Source organism: Dendrobium catenatum, unplaced genomic scaffold, assembly GCF_001605985.2.
Source record: "Dendrobium catenatum unplaced genomic scaffold, ASM160598v2 fragScaff_scaffold_728, whole genome shotgun sequence".
In the NCBI taxonomy this organism is placed as follows: domain Eukaryota; kingdom Viridiplantae; phylum Streptophyta; class Magnoliopsida; order Asparagales; family Orchidaceae; genus Dendrobium; species Dendrobium catenatum.
In genome coordinates this window covers 14462-31807 of record NW_021319190.1, presented here as the reverse complement: position 1 = coordinate 31807, position 17346 = coordinate 14462, and the positions used below count along the sequence as shown (strand labels likewise).

Here is a 17346-nt window from a genome sequence, read left to right as displayed (position 1 = left end):
GAAACAGTAAAAAAGCTATCCCAAATAAAGCTTGAATTTAATACATGTATTCTCCTAACCGGGTCTTCGGAAGGCCGACATTTTATTTCACCAAACTATCTAAAATGACTCTAATTTTGTCTGCCATTAGAGCCACTCCAACCTTTTCACATATTATTTGCAAAATTTAAAACAAAAATATTATTTGCAAAATTTAAATTAAATATTAATCACACAATCTAGTGAATAAACATCATTATTAGACTTCAAGAGGTTTTCTTAATATACATCACTAAAAATATACTAAAAAAACAACTTTCTACATACGAAATCTGTAAACAAATTGCAAAAAATCAATGATAATAATTTGAAATAAACAAATTGGAATGAGATTACTGTAACTATATTCAGCAACGAAGTGTCATCTCCTTCAGATAGCAGTTTCAAAATAGTCTCACCACTCAGAGTTCATTTTAACATACCTGCAATCTTCATCAAGACGGTCTCTTTACTCCAAGATTCTCTCTCCTCCTGAAAATATCAAAAAAATCAAAGAACTAAAAATGCAAAGATAACCTGGAACAAAAAACACAGGCTTCCAGCTCTTCGGACTAGAAAGATCAACATCAGTAGCCTTAGCAATCTCCAATATTCTTCCTGTAAGTCCAACTCCTATTATACCAGCTAAAGTTCCAGCAGTATTCGAAACTCCCATTACAATCCCCGCATGTCTTGGAGCTATATCCAAATGATTTACAGCAAATCCTGCTCTCCCTAAGGCCAAAAAACCCAATGAAATCGAAGAACAAAGCACAGTACCAGCAGAAGTTTTGAACAGAGGTAGAATCAATAAAGCAAGTGCAGAGATAAGAAAGCCAATAGTGTTCAGGAATTTGCGAGTCCATGCGACAGATAAGATCCTTCTAGTTATAAGACGATCAGCTATGACTCCACCTATGTTGGAAAATAAGAACATGTTGAGATAAGGCAGCATCTTTGATGATCCCATTTCCTGAAGGCTTAGTTGAAGGCCAAGTTCGAAGTAGGTTGGTAGCCAGTTCATCAAAACATATAATGCGTAATGAAAAGTGAAGTTGTTCACTACAATTGCCCACACTGGCATGCTAAAGATCATTTTTTTCCATGGGACCTTAGATGGATTTAACAAGCTCCCCTTATCTTTGGACTTTGTTAACGGTAGCCCCGTCGGCTTGAGGTGGTCGGAATGCGGCGGATCGCTGGCGAATTTGAACCAGAGGATAGACCAAGTGATGCCTAAAGCCGCTTCAACGAGAAATACAGATTGGGGACCTTGGTGTTTTACTAAACCTGGGAGTAAAAGCATGCCAGCAGCAGCACCTAGATACATTCCTGAAGTAGTCAGAGAAACGGACCGGGATCGCTCGTGCGGTGGCACCCATTGTGCAAGAACTGTGTGAATGGAAGGGAAAATGAAGCCTTGAGCAATGCCAACAAGAAGGCGAGCGACGACTAATATGTTGATTCGGTTTGGGTCCAATGGAACTAAGGCACATGTAGACGACCATAACAGAAATGATAAAAGCAGGATACGCCGACCACCTAGACTCTGCGCAGCCCATCCACCAGGGATTTGTGAAATAACATAACCGTAGTAGAAGGTTGAGAGTATCATACCCTTGCTAGATTGATTGATACCAATGGAATCGGCAGCAACAGTGTAAGCAATTGAAAAGCCCATGCGCTCAACGTAGCAAACATTTGTACAGAAGAATGTCAGAATAACAATCAAGTACCGCTTGGGAAATTTCATTCTTTGCTTGTTTTAGACACGCTCATTGGATCATCTTTTGCTTGAGAAAAAATAGCAAGTTGGCTGCTTAAATATATAGGATTCCATTCTTGTAGCAAGTGGGCCTTTTAAGTAAGGTACTCTTATTGAAAATTGAAAAATCCTGGGAAAAGTGAGAGCAATAGATTATATTGTTAATCATCATAAAATAAAATTTTAACCAATGTTTCTAACTAAATATCATAGAAATCATTGTGTCTATTGTCGCCAAAGGCATGGCATCAAGCATTTATTTGAGTGTAGTTATTTCAGTTTCTTTTCATTAATTGGTTCATTTAATTTATTATTTATATATTTAAAATATGTCTATAGTGATGGTCCAAATATGTTGCTTTTTTTACTATCTTATAGGATAGTTTATGTCTTGGCATTGCTCAGTTTCTTGGGATTTCATTTTGAACTTGTATTAAGCTGATCCTATGGTGAATCTCTCTACTTCTCCACTAGACTAGGTAATAAGAAATATAAAAATAGTTGCTCTAAAACACATCAAAAAAAACTTTAGCTTTTTTTCAGTTTTAATATTATGATTGCAAGGTAAATGAATAATTTCTTTGAGTGCAGAGCGACTACTAAAGTTTGGGAAAGTCATCTCTTTGTGTCTGTGTTAAGGCCTCTGTTTTTTTTTTTTAATTTGATATTTGTGTTCTTTGTTCTATTTTATCTTACATTGTTAGATATTGACTTGTTAGTACTTCTGATTTTAATTAAAAATCGACATTAAAAATCTACTTATTAGAATCAAATTCAAATTGTTTGTTGATTTTCTATGTTTCTAATTGATTGGTGAAATTCTTGAGTTATTTTGATCATTTCATTATCAATCGATTTAAACTCGAGTATGATTTACATTTAAAGAAAGTTGATAGCTTCATTGGTAACTCGTGATGTGCGATCTTCAATTTATATAAAATTATATCATGTATCATATTAGTTGCATTACGACATCTTGACCCTGAGTTGTTCTAAGTTGCATCAACATGTCACTTAAAATGGAATAAACTATCAAGGTAACTTAAAAAATCATAAAATAAAGAAATTTTAATTAACTTTTAAGAATCAATTGATCTAATTATTGAACAAATAAAACCAATTGAGTAATGACCTTTAGACTCTAAGGTTGACCTCCATAATTCAAGTTTACCTTCAGCTCTCTCTCTAATCTTATCAACAAGAAGAATATCATCAGCAAAAAGCATATACCAAGGTACATCCTCTTGTAAATGTCTAGCAAGAACATCCATGACTGAAGCAAAAAGATATGGGCTTAAAGCTCATATATGTGAACCTAAAGTAGATTCCTATTACAATAATAAACCAATTCATTTGAATATTAAATCTAGCAAGAGAGAGGAACCATCTTAATAGAAAAATTAGGGGCTTTAACAATAGAATTTATAAACATCAAATTGCAACGTAGATGATGACATAGCTAGAAAAATTACTAAATGCAGACAAGTTAGAAGTTGAAGTATCTATTTATGATAATTAAATTGATCATAAAATATTTAGGGAATAGTTACTAAATGTAGACAATTTCTTTGAATGACACACCATGTATGATGAACAATAAGTATTTTTTGTCAAAAAGAAACTAATTGGTCATGTAAAAATTTATTGGATAAGCCATCAATTAAAAAGGTGTTCGAGGCATTTGCCTTGAGGCCCACCTTGACTTGAGGCGGAACTCTGGTGCGTTGAGGCCTAAGCCTCACCCGAACGATATTTTTATATGGGGCATACGCGTTGAGGCGGAACTCCTCAAGGTTGTTTGAGGCACCGTCTCGTTCTATTTAATTTTTTTATATAATTATATGAAACTGTGAATATAAGTTTTAGGGCGTAGCTGTTTCGACTTCGGCTGCAACGATGTAACGATCTTTCTCCCTTTCGAGCTCTACTTCGACTTCGCTTGTTTTATGTGAAGTAGAGTTATGAACGAGCCGATCCCCCGTCACAGTGAAGGTAATGAACTTTCTTCGATTTCGACCGCAGTGTCAGCTTTGCCTGCTTCGTGTGAAGTAGAGTTTCGAAGGAAGCGTGCACTCTGTCGGCTTCATTTTCTTCCAGCTCTGCATCAGCTTCGCCTATTTCATGTGAAGAAGAGTTTCGAAAGAATCTACCGACTTTAACGTAATGATCTTTCTTTCGTGGACTATAAGTAAAATCTCAAATACTTGATTAAAATATATAACAATCAATAATAGGAGCCAAGCTATTGCATGTGATGCAATCTTCATATTTCTTATTGTTATGGCTTCTTAGTTATATTGCCTTTGATGATTCAACAATTTGAAACCATAAGGATTTCTAATTAAGTGTATTTTTATGTTCTCTTCTTATTTCCTATTATTTTTCAGTATATTGTACCCTAGCTTATATTGGTACAAGAGTTTTCTTGTTGCTTTGCTCCTATTTTCATTATTTTCATTTTACACTCAGTTCATCAAATTTATTGCATTTGAATTTAAATCAAATTTCTATGATTGTTGATATGATAGATTTTTTTTATTGGATATATAAAATTAAGAATCTATTTCATTACTACATAATGAGTAATCAAGAGTATATTAAATATGTGAAGACTAAGTCAGTATTGCTAAGATATTTTGACTAAAAGTTTAGCAAAATATAAATAATTATTTTGAAATTCTATTATAACTTTTTTGGTATTTTATTTTCCCGTTTGAGGCTTATGCCTCACCTTGATTCCCGATTTTGCCTTTTTAAACATTAGGATGAGCATATAAAAACAAGGATAGAGATTAGACAGTGAGCTTCATATGAACTGAAATGAAAAAACTTATAAAAGAAAATTATTTATTTTGTAATATTGGGAGGATCGCTTATTTGATGAATTTTATTCATTAAAGCAAAGCATCAAAATTGTCATTGAAAACATGAATAAATTTGAAAAAAATATTGTTGTGTTATTAAATCATTAAAGATTGTGAAATCACTCACTAGATTTAGGATTGGTTTGAGACCCAATATAAAAAAAGATATAACACCTCACCATTTTTCAACATATGAGCTTGCTTCTCAACTTGAATTAGACTTAGAACAAATATTAAAATTTTCTGTGCCTAACATATTTAAATAGTGCACATTTTACATATAAATGTGAAAGGAGAAGACATTGAAATTAATAATTTTGAAAGTGCTTTTGAGGACACTTCAATTGAAAATTCTTTGAGCAACATGCTTTAGAAAAAGTGAATATACAAGAACATGTGATCTTGCCTAGGGCTGCAAGCGAACCAAACGTTCGTCGAGCTACTCGTTGTTCGGTTCGATTAAAGCTCGTTTGCGATCGTTTAATTAACTAAACAAACAAACTTGAACAATATTTTAAATACTCGATTCTTAAATAAACAAACTTGAACACTAATGTGTTCGGCTCATTTATGTTCGGAACAACATCATTTGAAGTTCGTGAACAAGCTCGACATTAAGCTCGATAAGAAGCTCGATAAAAGCTTGATTTATGTTCGATTTTGAACTCGTGAATAAGCTCGATAAAAATAATTAATATTTGACTATAGAATTAATAAATATAAATAATCATTATCTTTATTACATAGACAATTACTTTTATTATAAATGTGTTTGTTCATAGATATGTTCATGAACGTGTTTGTTTGATAGTTAAAAAAACTCTTTAAATATGTTCGCGAACAAGCTCGATAAACACTAAACGAACAAACATGAACTGAACATGAACCAAACATGAACACTCCTTAATTTAAATGAACCAAACATGAACATAAACGCTAAAGCTCGAACAAACATGAACAAAACTTGAACAAGCTGATATTAAATGAACACGAACATGAACACTCACATACTCGGCTCGGCTCGGTTCGTTTGCAGCCCTAATATTCTTGCCTAAATAGTTGTAAAGTTTCATGTGGTGCCTAAAATGACTTTGTCTGATGATGCTAATCAGGAATTTGCGATATGAACTTGCTAATGAATTACTACCAAGAAAGATATATAACATGTTTTTGATTTAATTCATACAACATCATTGCCTATCTACATCATTACAAGAAAGATGCAGAAAAAAAAATTGAACTAAAGAGACAAATTGATTATTTACTTAAGAAGAGATTTATAAGGGAAGTCACGACTCCTTATGTTATAATAACTTTACTTACACTTAAGAAAGATGGTAAATAGTGTATGTGTGTGGATAGATGGCAGAGCAATTAATAAAATCATGATTAAATATATTTTTCTTTAATCATGCTTAGATGATATGCTAGGTAGGTATTAATAATGATGCAATGATATTTTCTAAGATTGATATGAGAAATGGGTACAATCAAATTAAAAAAGAGGAAGGTGAAGAATGAAAATCTATTTTTAAAATTGCTCTTCAAATTACATCAGAGTTTGAAAAAAATGTTATAATTTTATATTTCTAAGAGAGTTATCACATATTTAGAGAGAGCATCATTTTATCAAGTAATCAAGTTCATTAGGCTGAACAATTGCATCAAAGGTTAGTAATACTACAATAATAGACATTAGGGGAAAATCAATTCATACATCTAGGTCTAAAATTTTTGCTAAAGCATGTTCTAAGTGTGATCAATTAATCATTACACTAGAATTATACCAATAGAAATTTACATATAAATGAAAGAGGGGGATGACGAAATGAATGATTCTGATAAAGCCCATGCGTTTGATAAAGAAATTAATGATTTTGAGCATGCTATAATTGGTAAGTCTTTCAATACCATGCATTACAACATAGCTTCTCCTAAAATTTAATCTAATTGGAAAAAATCTATAATTTCCAAAACAATTTAAAGCGTGGGAAGAAGCTTGGCAAACTTATAAATTATAATTGATGGTGAGAGTTGTCAGAATGTAGTGTCTAAGTTTGTTTTAAACTGCATGAGCTTGAAACCTGAACAACATTCATAAGACTATAATAATGTAAAGTAGCTTGGTAGATAAAACTGTTATAGCTGTGTCTCAAATGTATCTAGTTTTGATTAAATTGGCTACCTATATGGATAGAATATGGTGTGAAGTATTGTCCATGGATGTTGCTCATGTTAATTTGAGTAATCTTGGTTATATGATTTAGATACGACTCATTTTGGGAGTTCTAATAAATAGACTTTTAAGATTAACGGGAGAGTGGTAATTTTGAAACCTACAAAGCATAAGGATATGTTTGGATCTATATAAGAATCTGATGCTCCAAATAAGTGAAGTTGGGATGTAAACCTCACAACCACCAAGCTAAGGTGAGCTGAGTGCTTTTAATGTTTGTTGCGGTAAGTTGTTCTACGTCAAATAGCCTCAATAAATGTTGTGCGTTGAAACTATTTGAAGTTTGTGTGGACTTTTTTTAATTTAGTTTTTTTAAGGTTTAGTGCTTGTTGGAGTGTTTCATTGTTTGACTGATGATTATATATTTTTTAAGAAATATCAATGATTGAATTATTAGATTCAGTTGCCTTTTAATAAAATATTTTTTAGTTTATATTAACTCCTGAATCAAACTAGATGTTTGGATTTGTATTATTAATTCATGAAACAAATAATATGTTTGGGAAAATGAAAAGATGTATGATGCTTTTTATGTTTTTTGTATTTGACAAAATTTAATTCATGAAACCTCTTTCAGTGCTGTTTTTTTAAGTCAATGATTAACTACAATCGTTAGTATAGCTGGGATTTGCATTTATTTTAATTAAAATGAGGGATTTTTTAAATTTTATATGATATTTGTTAGGCTTATACATGTAAGAGTCATTGTTCTGGCACAAAAATATATGCTATAATTAAATGAACAGTATTTTAGTTTTCTACTAAAATTTTTGCAAAGGTGCATGATATATTTTCTCCCCATTGATCTATATATCTTGGGAATTCGATGAGATGGGAAAATGGAAAATTCCAATCAATTGCATAGTACCTTTTATTTTTCAAAAAGGATAAATCTTATGATTGGGTTGCTGTCTAATTTATTCTATTCTTATACTTAAGAGAAAGCATAAGAGTATATTGACATCTAAATTATCCATCATTACTGTTATGCAAACTTTAAATTATTCTTACTGGGTATTGGTTGGATAAACCGATAAACTGCTTTTGAAACATCAAATGTAGTTCTTGAATGATTTGATTATAACCTTGACTACGTCGTTATCATCAATTGATTTGATTGGAACTTCCATTAGGCTTTGTTGTGTTCTGTTTTGGTTTTGTTTCTTTCTTTTTTGTATTTATAGCAAGGCGTCTCAAGATTAAGAATTTCTAATGCAATTATTATGACGTTGCAATAAGATTTCATGCAAAAAAATTCAAAATTTGTAGAAATTATGCTAGTTTAAAAACCAATTGATAAAGAAATGATAAAATAATCTAAGAATTTCAGCAAGAAATTGAAAATATATAAAATAAAAATATGTGGAATAAAACAAGAAATAAGAAATAATTTTTAAGCAAAAGCTTTTTCTTTAATATGCATAACAATAATTAATCATATACTCCTTATACCCTAGGCTTGGAGATATGATTGGCATAGAATCAACTTAATCCAAGTTTAAATTAAAATTCCAAGAAAACTGACCTATACCAGAACATATAAATTTTCTTAAGATAGAAAATAGCATACAACATTTCTTGGCCACATCATTTACATGTTCTTAAATGCAGAAATTACAAATAAAATTTATCACGTAATAAAAAAACAATAAATGAAGTCTGCTGAAATTAATGTTTAATGAGATGCTTTTGAAAATAATAAATTCAATTAGATGCTCGGCTTAGACAAATTCTTCTTCAATGAATTTAACATTTGATATTCATAAAACATATATGGACCCTAATTATGTGCCTTCTATAAAAAGTTATTCATGAATAATCTGATATGCCCTTGTGGGGCCCTGGGGATCTATTATTCATTATGTAACGAGGAGGAATTAAAGGGGAACTAATTTGGAAATGTTTATTAGGGAAAGATGGTTGATTTTATTGAGAGGGAATTATGAAATATTTATTTATGGAAAGAAGACCGATTTGATTGGGAGAGAATTAGGAAATATTTATTGAGGGAAAGATGGTTAATTTGGATTTAGATTTCAGAGGGAGTTGGAAGATTTATATTAGTGTTAATTGGGTGGTTTTATTTTCATTATATGATTGTGTTTGCTGTAGTTTTTCTTTCGAGTTGTTCCTAGCGGCGCCTAGGGACTGTGGGAGAGCTGATCTGCAAAAGCATCCTCTTCTCTGCAACACTTAACTTAATTTTATGCTTCTCTTTTAGTGGCCAACATTCTGCTTCATAAAGCATTGCAGGTCTCACCACTATCTTACAGAATTTTCCCTTAAATTTGAGGGGTGCATCGATTAATCCAAAAGGCATTATTATATGTTACTAATCCAACCTTAGTTTTAAAAATATTTTTTTCTTTATTTATCTTCCCTCAATTTTACTTTGATGATGGACACTTCCTAATTCAATATTAGAAAATATCATAGCACCATTCATCATATCTAACATATCATCCAAATGAGTTATAGAAATCTATATTTAATTGTGGCTTTATTAATGACCCTACTATCTATATATATACCTCAACTACTATCTTTTTTAGGTGTAAGCAATGCTAGTACATCGTAATGAATCATGCTTTCTCTAATAAATCCATTCTTTAGTAAATCATTAACTTATCTTTTAAGGCTAGCATGTTTTGTTAGTTTCATCTTATAATGAGGTAAATTAGACAATTGTGATTCATTAGCTAAATTAATAGCATTTTGTAAATCTCTCAATATTGATAATTTATTAAGTTTATCAGAACAAATATCTACAAAATCACCTTATACTTGGTTAGCATCATCAAGAAAAGCCATAAGTTTTGGTTCCACATTATTTAACTCCACAATTACTTAGGCAGATCAAACACTCTTATGTGCTCTCTTTCTCAAAAACATGTCTACGCATAATATGGCACGAGTTTGTGATTAAATTAGCTCAATGCCCAAGATAAATTCTTTAAAAGACTAAAATAAAGGAGAAGGTGCAACCGAGTCTTTATAATCAAAGGTCTAACCACTCACAAACCTAATGAGTGCATTGAATCCACGCCACCAATAACTCAAATGCTAATTGTGGTCAAATCAAGGTTCATGACTCAGATCATCAATTATGAATAGCAAGAAGCAACAATTTTATATTGTCCGCTTGACAATTCATTTTTATCTCACACTTAGATGCCCAGTTATGCCAATAAGGATTCAAACTAGTGACGTGCTTTGATACTATTTCACATAGAAATATTTAGCACAACTAGCTACTTCAAAATCCTGATTGATGGAGAAAATATAAAAAGGAAGTTGGAACTAGCGATGGCCGTTCCATGGATAGGATAGATAATGGTATCAATACTTTAGTGGCAAAAAACAAATCATAGAAGAAGGGAAGCATGATACTTCAAAAAAATTAAAAAAATTTAAAAAAAAAAATTGCTATAGGCTATAATCTCGAAGACAAACAGCAAATTGGCTACCAGTCTCATATTACTAAATCTAATAATCCATATACTAGAACAATGCATCCTGCAAGGATACCACCAAAATCTCTTTTATAAAATATTACACAAGCTTGATTGATATGTTGATCAAAAGACAAGCACCTTCGAACCCACTAAAGTTTACCAACCAATAACCCCCTCTATTCCCACTAGCCCCTCCACATCCCTAAATCCCGCCTACACTTACATATTTAATAGTCCCCCAAATACCAATAAGCTAAAACTACCCTACTAATCTTTGCAACCCTACTAACAACATCAATCCTTCTAGACCACTCCAAACCACAAGCCCAATCTACCCTAGCAATCCCAAAAACTCAAATCATCCCACTGAATTATCAACCTCAGCTACCCTTTGACCCAAACAACCCTATCATCACCTCCAAATCTATGAACTTCAATTGTATCCCAATCTACCCTCCTAGACCACCTACTCCTTCCATTTGAACTAAGCTAGCATGCCCTTACACTACCACAACTTTTATCTTCCCAATAGTCCCACTTACTTGAAAAGACTATCATTCCTTCCTAGCAACTTCTACCGCTCTTGCAACTAAGATTTATTAATGTGCTAATGTTACCACTTAGTCATCACACCTTCTACCCTCCTCTCTCTTTCCTCGCTTGTTGCTTAGCAGGCCTTCTCTCCCTTCCCCTTCTTAGCTCCTCTATTCCCCTCTCCCTTTTCTTCCCCTCTACTCCTCCCTCATAACGATCCCTCTTTGTAGAGAAGCTGAACATATTCCAAAACCTCCCTCAACAAAGGTAATCATCCACTTACCCATAAACATTTGTATGACCAAGGACTAAGTAAGACCATTGTCACCTACACATCTTATTAGAATCTCATGCATAATGGTAAAGAGGGAGACGATGAAGAGCGATTATGTCATGATATGCTTTTTTTTTTTCATCATCTATTTACTTCTTCATGCATATCCAATCGCATTTCACATAACATTTCAAGTAGCCTACCCTCTTAAAAAACCACCGGCAAATTTTGTATCATGCTTACTCATATGCCTTTTATAGGTTAAAAAAAAGTATAGGAATGCATCTTCATTATTATTTTTATGCTTTTCAATAATGGTTCTTAAATGAAATCCTTCCTCACATTAAAATTTTTAGTATAAAATAAATTTGATTATTTGATAGTGAAGTGATTTCCCACTATTTTCAAGAACTTATTTTTACCTTGATTTTCTATTTTTTGAACCAGATTAATCACACTTTGATTATTAGACACCATGAATCATGATATGATCAATTAATAGCTATGAAATATGGGCACTAACATGAGACATACGTGTAGAGAAAATATGTTGAAGAAGAATACCTTTATAAAAGCTATACATCAAGCAAGTTTACAATATCATATATATCATATTTTTGTCAGTATCATACATATTATTTTTTGCATAAAACTATAAAAATATGATTTTTATTAGTAATTCAATACAAATAAGAAAATACAAGCAACAATGTGAATGATATAAATAATACAAAACATAAAAATCAATAAATGCAACAAGCAGATTCTATAACGAGGAATATAATTATGTAGTACAAAAAACTAGAGAAGCAAGTGTGGATGCATTTTGCTTCAATAGTAGTGCGCCTAAATTATGCCAAAGTGCATCCAAGCCTATCTAACAAGTGCTTCTTAATTAACAACATTGACCACACCTTCAAGCATTGTGACGTATTTCCATGGCTTTTGAATATCCCATATTGATACAAAAGCCTTCTTAAAGTGTATAAGCTAATGAGACTAATATGTTATTCAGATTATGAATTGTATTATGAATCTTCATTAGATTTGACATATTAACATTTTATTTGACTTATTATTTTTTATTCATTAGATGGGTGACAATATAATGGTTTACATGATGCCCATTCTCTGCAAGCCTTAGGGATCAAGATTGACCAAAAAAAGCTTTAGAACTGTTTGTTAGCATGTGGCCTGAATAAAAAAGTTTGGTAATTTAAAGGAAAACTAAATCTAAGAGATTCTAGAAGATTATGATAAGTTATGTCAGATATTATGCTAGACTGAAAGTTTTGAAATAGCTCTCTATATGCTTAGATCGGCCCATTAGGCCATCAAGTTTGATACATCATTCTTTACCAGTTTCGAGTTTTGACCAAACACATCAACTTGAATATGACTAAAAAAAAAGGAGTTAACCTGTGTTGCTCATTGGTCAACTACTTAGAGTGAGAGCATCTAAGATAAAAGACAATTGTGGAAATATAAGTGAATAGACAATGATAAGTAAAAGTCAAAACACCGGGAAGTTAGCATCATGCAATGAAGCTGATTAACAAGCAAGTAATCAGTTGTGTGGAAAAATCAGACACCAATGATTAAGTCTTAACAAACGATATTATCAATAGCAATCTTTCAAACTACTTCTTTTCTCCAACCTACTTCAATTGGAGAGAGATGATCCTTGGCAACTAAAAATACCGCCAATCTACTCTCTCTCTCTCTCTCTCTCTCCCTCTATCCCTCTATTCCTTCCAATTCTCCCTCCCTTTTAAAGTGGCAATAATACCTTGGCCTAACCCTATACAACTATGCTCCCCCACTCTTTGTTTATGTGATTCAATCCAACTTGTGTAGGATCATGTTGGCGTGAACTCGTGACATGTCATGCATTGTAAATCAAACTGGACAAGTTTGGGCCTATCTTAAACAACTAAAACAAGTCATGAAGTTTCAGATTGGATCTTTAACTAAAACATCAGCACAGTTTAACACCCCTAACACACTTTCCTTCCACAAAGTTATCAGCCCCACCATCACTTCCTGCCAACATTTCTCTACCACATTTCCTCTCTTTTTGAAATTTCAACAGGGACGACAACACCTGCATGTTTATTGACTTATGGAACATAGAAGGACTAGCTAAGGTACTGATTCAACTATCTTTTTCTATTGTTTTTCTCTTGTTTATTGGATATACAGCTAATTTTCTCATACAACAGCCATTAAACCAAAAACTTTCATATTTAGTCTTAATTTACCATATCATAAAGTTACCACGGATTTTTTTCTTCGCAATGCAACAGAGAAATGACCCTTACAACGATTATTTAGCTACCAGACATGAAAGATAGGGAGCACCAACCCAAACATAAAAAAGAAAATCCAAAAATGGTTATTGATCACAAGACTGCAACTTTATCCAAAAAGGGCAGAAAACCAATCGCGACAACCTCATTTCGGCGGCAAATTTACCAAAAGGAGAAATCCAATCTTCATAATAAGGCGAAGAAATCAACTCGCTGCACTACTTCTAAATACGATAACTCCTCTCATTATATTTAAAAAAAAACGAAAATCAAGAGGAACAAAATAATGATATGAATTAGAGTAAACAAATTTCGGTCCGGGACAGAGAAGCTTAGGGTTTCATTCATGGGGATGAAATAATAGAGAAATAGGCAATGCGAGAACGAGGAGGAACCGAACTTGAAAGCGCAAAGGATGAATTAATTTGTTCAGCGCCTCGATCCTAGATCTGCTCCTTCCGTAGCAGTCGGAGGCGGCGGCGAATTTAGAGAGCGGCGGCGCGATCTCTCCGGAATTCGACAGGTAAGAGGCTGGGCAATTTTTTAAAAGGGATACCAGTATAAAAGTGGCCTATTACTTATTTAACACATAAAAGTTAAATAAAATAGAGGAAATGTGGTATAAGAAATCTCTTCTACTTCTTTTATCCATTTGAAGTAATTGCAGTCTTTTTTGGTTCGATTATGAATGCGGCTATAAAATTGTCTTCCACTATTAGATCCACGGTAGTATGTGCATACAGAACAATTCAGATGATAGTGGCAGTAAACTTGAGAATATTGACCTCTGGTTTTCGTGAAGGACGAGTTTGTTGAAATCATTTCAAACTGCAGAAGATTTGTCAATGTTGTATACAAAATACCAAATCAAGCTATTTTTGAAACTAGACATTCGAAAATTAGGGCTAGAAAAGTGAATGACTTCAATATACTTAACTGCAATTTAACTTGTGAGGGAATATACAACACAAACTACAACATTTACGGAGAGAAGGTCGACAAGAAGTAGAGGAAATGTGCTTGTTCGTTCTTTGAAAATCACCGTTGGAAGGAAAAGCACACTAGGTCAGGAGTTCGCGAGACTGGGGATTTTAGCGGGAGGGAGTAATGTCGTGTGCTTGGTAGAGAAGGTGTGGTATTTTTGTAGTTTAATTGAGGTTTGGATAGTAGAAATGAAATATTTAAGTTTAGGGTGTTAGATATGTAATATAGCTTTTATAAAGTGGTATTATGTAAATCACATTTTTTTTAAAAAGCGGCATACTACAAATTGAAATTATGAAAATGAGCATTGTTAAAAAAATATATCTAAATTGATTGACGTAATCTAGATTTATGCTAATGAGGTGAGGGGAATAGGCTAAAAATTTTGGCTAATTGTCTAGTTTTGTGGAAATAACCAAATGTTTTGACATTTTCTTCACAAATCTAAATTACGCCAACCAATTTATCGATTTTGCTCCTTTAAATTTTTTTTAACAATGCACCTCATAATTTTAATTATTAGTGCGCTTCTTTTTAAAAAAAATTCCTAAGAAGCTGGACGACAGAAGGGGAATACAAAATACTTTTCGGAAGATGCCGAAATTAATTTTAAAATGAAATCTTTATAAATATAGATTAAAATTCTTATTTGATAAAATATATTTTTTTGAGATATTTTTATTTAAATTTCAATGAATTAAAGTATTACTTTGAGCCAACTATAAAAAATAAAAAATCTTTTAATTTAGCTCAAATTATTGGAAAAAAAAATGCCATTGCAATTCATATTTTAACAATAATCTGTGATATATTAATAGTTAATTCTGACAGATATGAAACATGGGAGATAAAATTTTATTTTCTCTCTCTCTTAAGGTTATTAAGAAAATAGGAGAAAAACTGTCAAACTAAAGTCCAACGGGTATTTTATTTTCCATTGAAGGAAGGCCGCAGAAGAAATCCACTTTCTTAGTGACAACCATCTTTCCTAAAATTGTGTTAAAAAAAGAAAATAAAAAATTATTTTTAAAAAATATTTCCTAAAATTGTCTTATGCTATTTCTCTCTCTCTATGCTAGTTTGTAGGGGTGTTAAAATGAGTCAACGGGTCGGGTTTGGATCCCCCCCCCCTCAAGATGATAGTGTTCAAATGTGTTGACTCTAATCATACCCGATTTTACAAATGAGTCAGATTTTTCAACTCGAGCCCGACCCCAAACCCGGATTTTGCAGGTGCTGTGGGCTGAGTCCGAATGTGAATCATTGAATCCTCCGTGCGCGGGTCAACAAGTCTGGGGAAAATTATTAGGTCCAGACACCGACCTAAAAATAGGTCCAGTCTCCAATAAAATATTGACATATGAAATGTACTCGTGTCCTCGGAATTTTAAGCCAAGCGTGTCAATAGCGCAGGTAAAGCGCAGTCTAAAAGCACAATAAAAGCGCATTCAAAAAAGCACAGTCAAAATACAGTCCACGTGTCAAAATTTAATTGGATATTCATACCTATTTCTAGGTCCGGTGTCCGGACCTAATAATTTTATGTGAGTGAGGGACCCGATTTTATAGACGGTAAAATATGTCTGTTTATCCTATGTTTAGGAAGAATATTGGCATGTTGTGTCATATACTAAACAAACATCTGAGTATATATTTTTTACTGCAAAATAGTGGGAAAAACATAACAAATGTACCGAAATGATAACGAAATAAGATTAAAAAGAAAGTCTCAGGATATTATGATACAATTTAAAGCAAAATAGTTCAGAGTCTGATCCGTAGGTATTGTTTTACTTTTGATTTTTGTACGGTCATGGCTTTTCTTCTGTGTTTATTCTGCTAGCCATGTACCGTATTTGTAGATGATTGTTTTGAGGAAAGAAAGAAAATATAGATGTTTGTTCCGCTGCATTTGGTGACTTATAGTAGCTCTGTTGTTCTGTGTTTGTGTGTCTGTTGAGTTAATTATTTTTGGAAGATTCAGATCAGAACCAAATTCCAAAGCTAGATCCTGGATAAGAATGTTCTGTCGCGATCCGGCTCGGGCGGGATCCGTCCCCGTCGGGTCGGGTCGTGACAGTTCCTTCATGTCGTCTCGGAAGTCACGTCAGCTCACCGTAGTTGGAACATAAATAACAACAATGACGCTAAATGCTCGCTCATTGCAAACATAACAAGGAAACCCGACAGCTCAGGTTCGAGCTGACATTTATGACCCATCTGTAAAAACGGGTTTGGCTCAGATCATGTTAACCAATGGCGAATCAATATCATGTTCGACCCGAATAGGACCTGCAACCCGATTTTGACACTCCTCTGAAATCAGAGCTAGAAATTTTGAGGATTTTTAATTTTTATGGAGAACAATTGAACCATATTTTAAAAAATACAATCAAGATAATTAATTTGACAAGAATAGCCCAACAATGTCAAACATATATAGTTTGATTTGAGTCCAAATAAGTCTAAATTAAGTACTTATAAGTATAACCGATCGAGAATATTTAGTGGTAATTTGAGGATCAAATGTCTTTCAACCTAAGCAAACATTTGTAGACTCAAACTTCTCGGATTATTTTAAAAAATACAATCAACCAAATGCCGGATCAACGATGGCTCCTGTAAGCGGCTTGAGCATCCTCGTTGTCGACATATCGATCAAAGGAAGAACTAATTTGACAATTTCAGAGAGTAATTGAGTAAATGTTATCGAAAGTCAGTGTAAAGCCCTATAAAACACATACTGTGTGAGAGATGTGGAAGCCCTAAGCCATCAGATTGCGAATAGCTGCATGATTTTATCATTATAATATTTGTCCCATTAAGAAGGCTTTTTAAAGCTAGAGAAAAGTGAATATTATGAAAGAGATTAATTAAGTTAAAAAGAAGATGAGAGAAGATTAAGAA

The 17346-nt window shown here is 32.8% G+C and overlaps 1 protein-coding gene across 3 annotated transcripts; it reads right to left on the bottom strand.

The window, feature by feature from the left end:
* Positions 1-219: 219 nt before the first annotated feature.
* On the bottom strand, positions 220-14070 carry LOC110094376 (probable anion transporter 6). Of its 3 annotated transcripts, none has more exons than XM_028696282.1 (3): positions 13856-14070; positions 556-1913; positions 220-468 (listed from the first exon to the last, which is right to left on the bottom strand). In XM_028696282.1, exons 2-3 carry the CDS (start codon positions 1769-1771, stop codon positions 434-436), a joined length of 1251 nt encoding a protein of 416 aa, XP_028552115.1. In that variant the 5' UTR covers positions 1772-1913; positions 13856-14070; the 3' UTR covers positions 220-433. The 3 variants fall into 3 exon arrangements, with proteins under 3 accessions (XP_028552115.1, XP_020675259.1, XP_020675258.1); XM_020819600.2 differs by having other exon boundaries at positions 220-510; positions 661-1913; XM_020819599.2 differs by having other exon boundaries at positions 220-1913; positions 13856-14069.
* Between the last annotated feature and the right edge of the window lie 3276 nt (positions 14071-17346).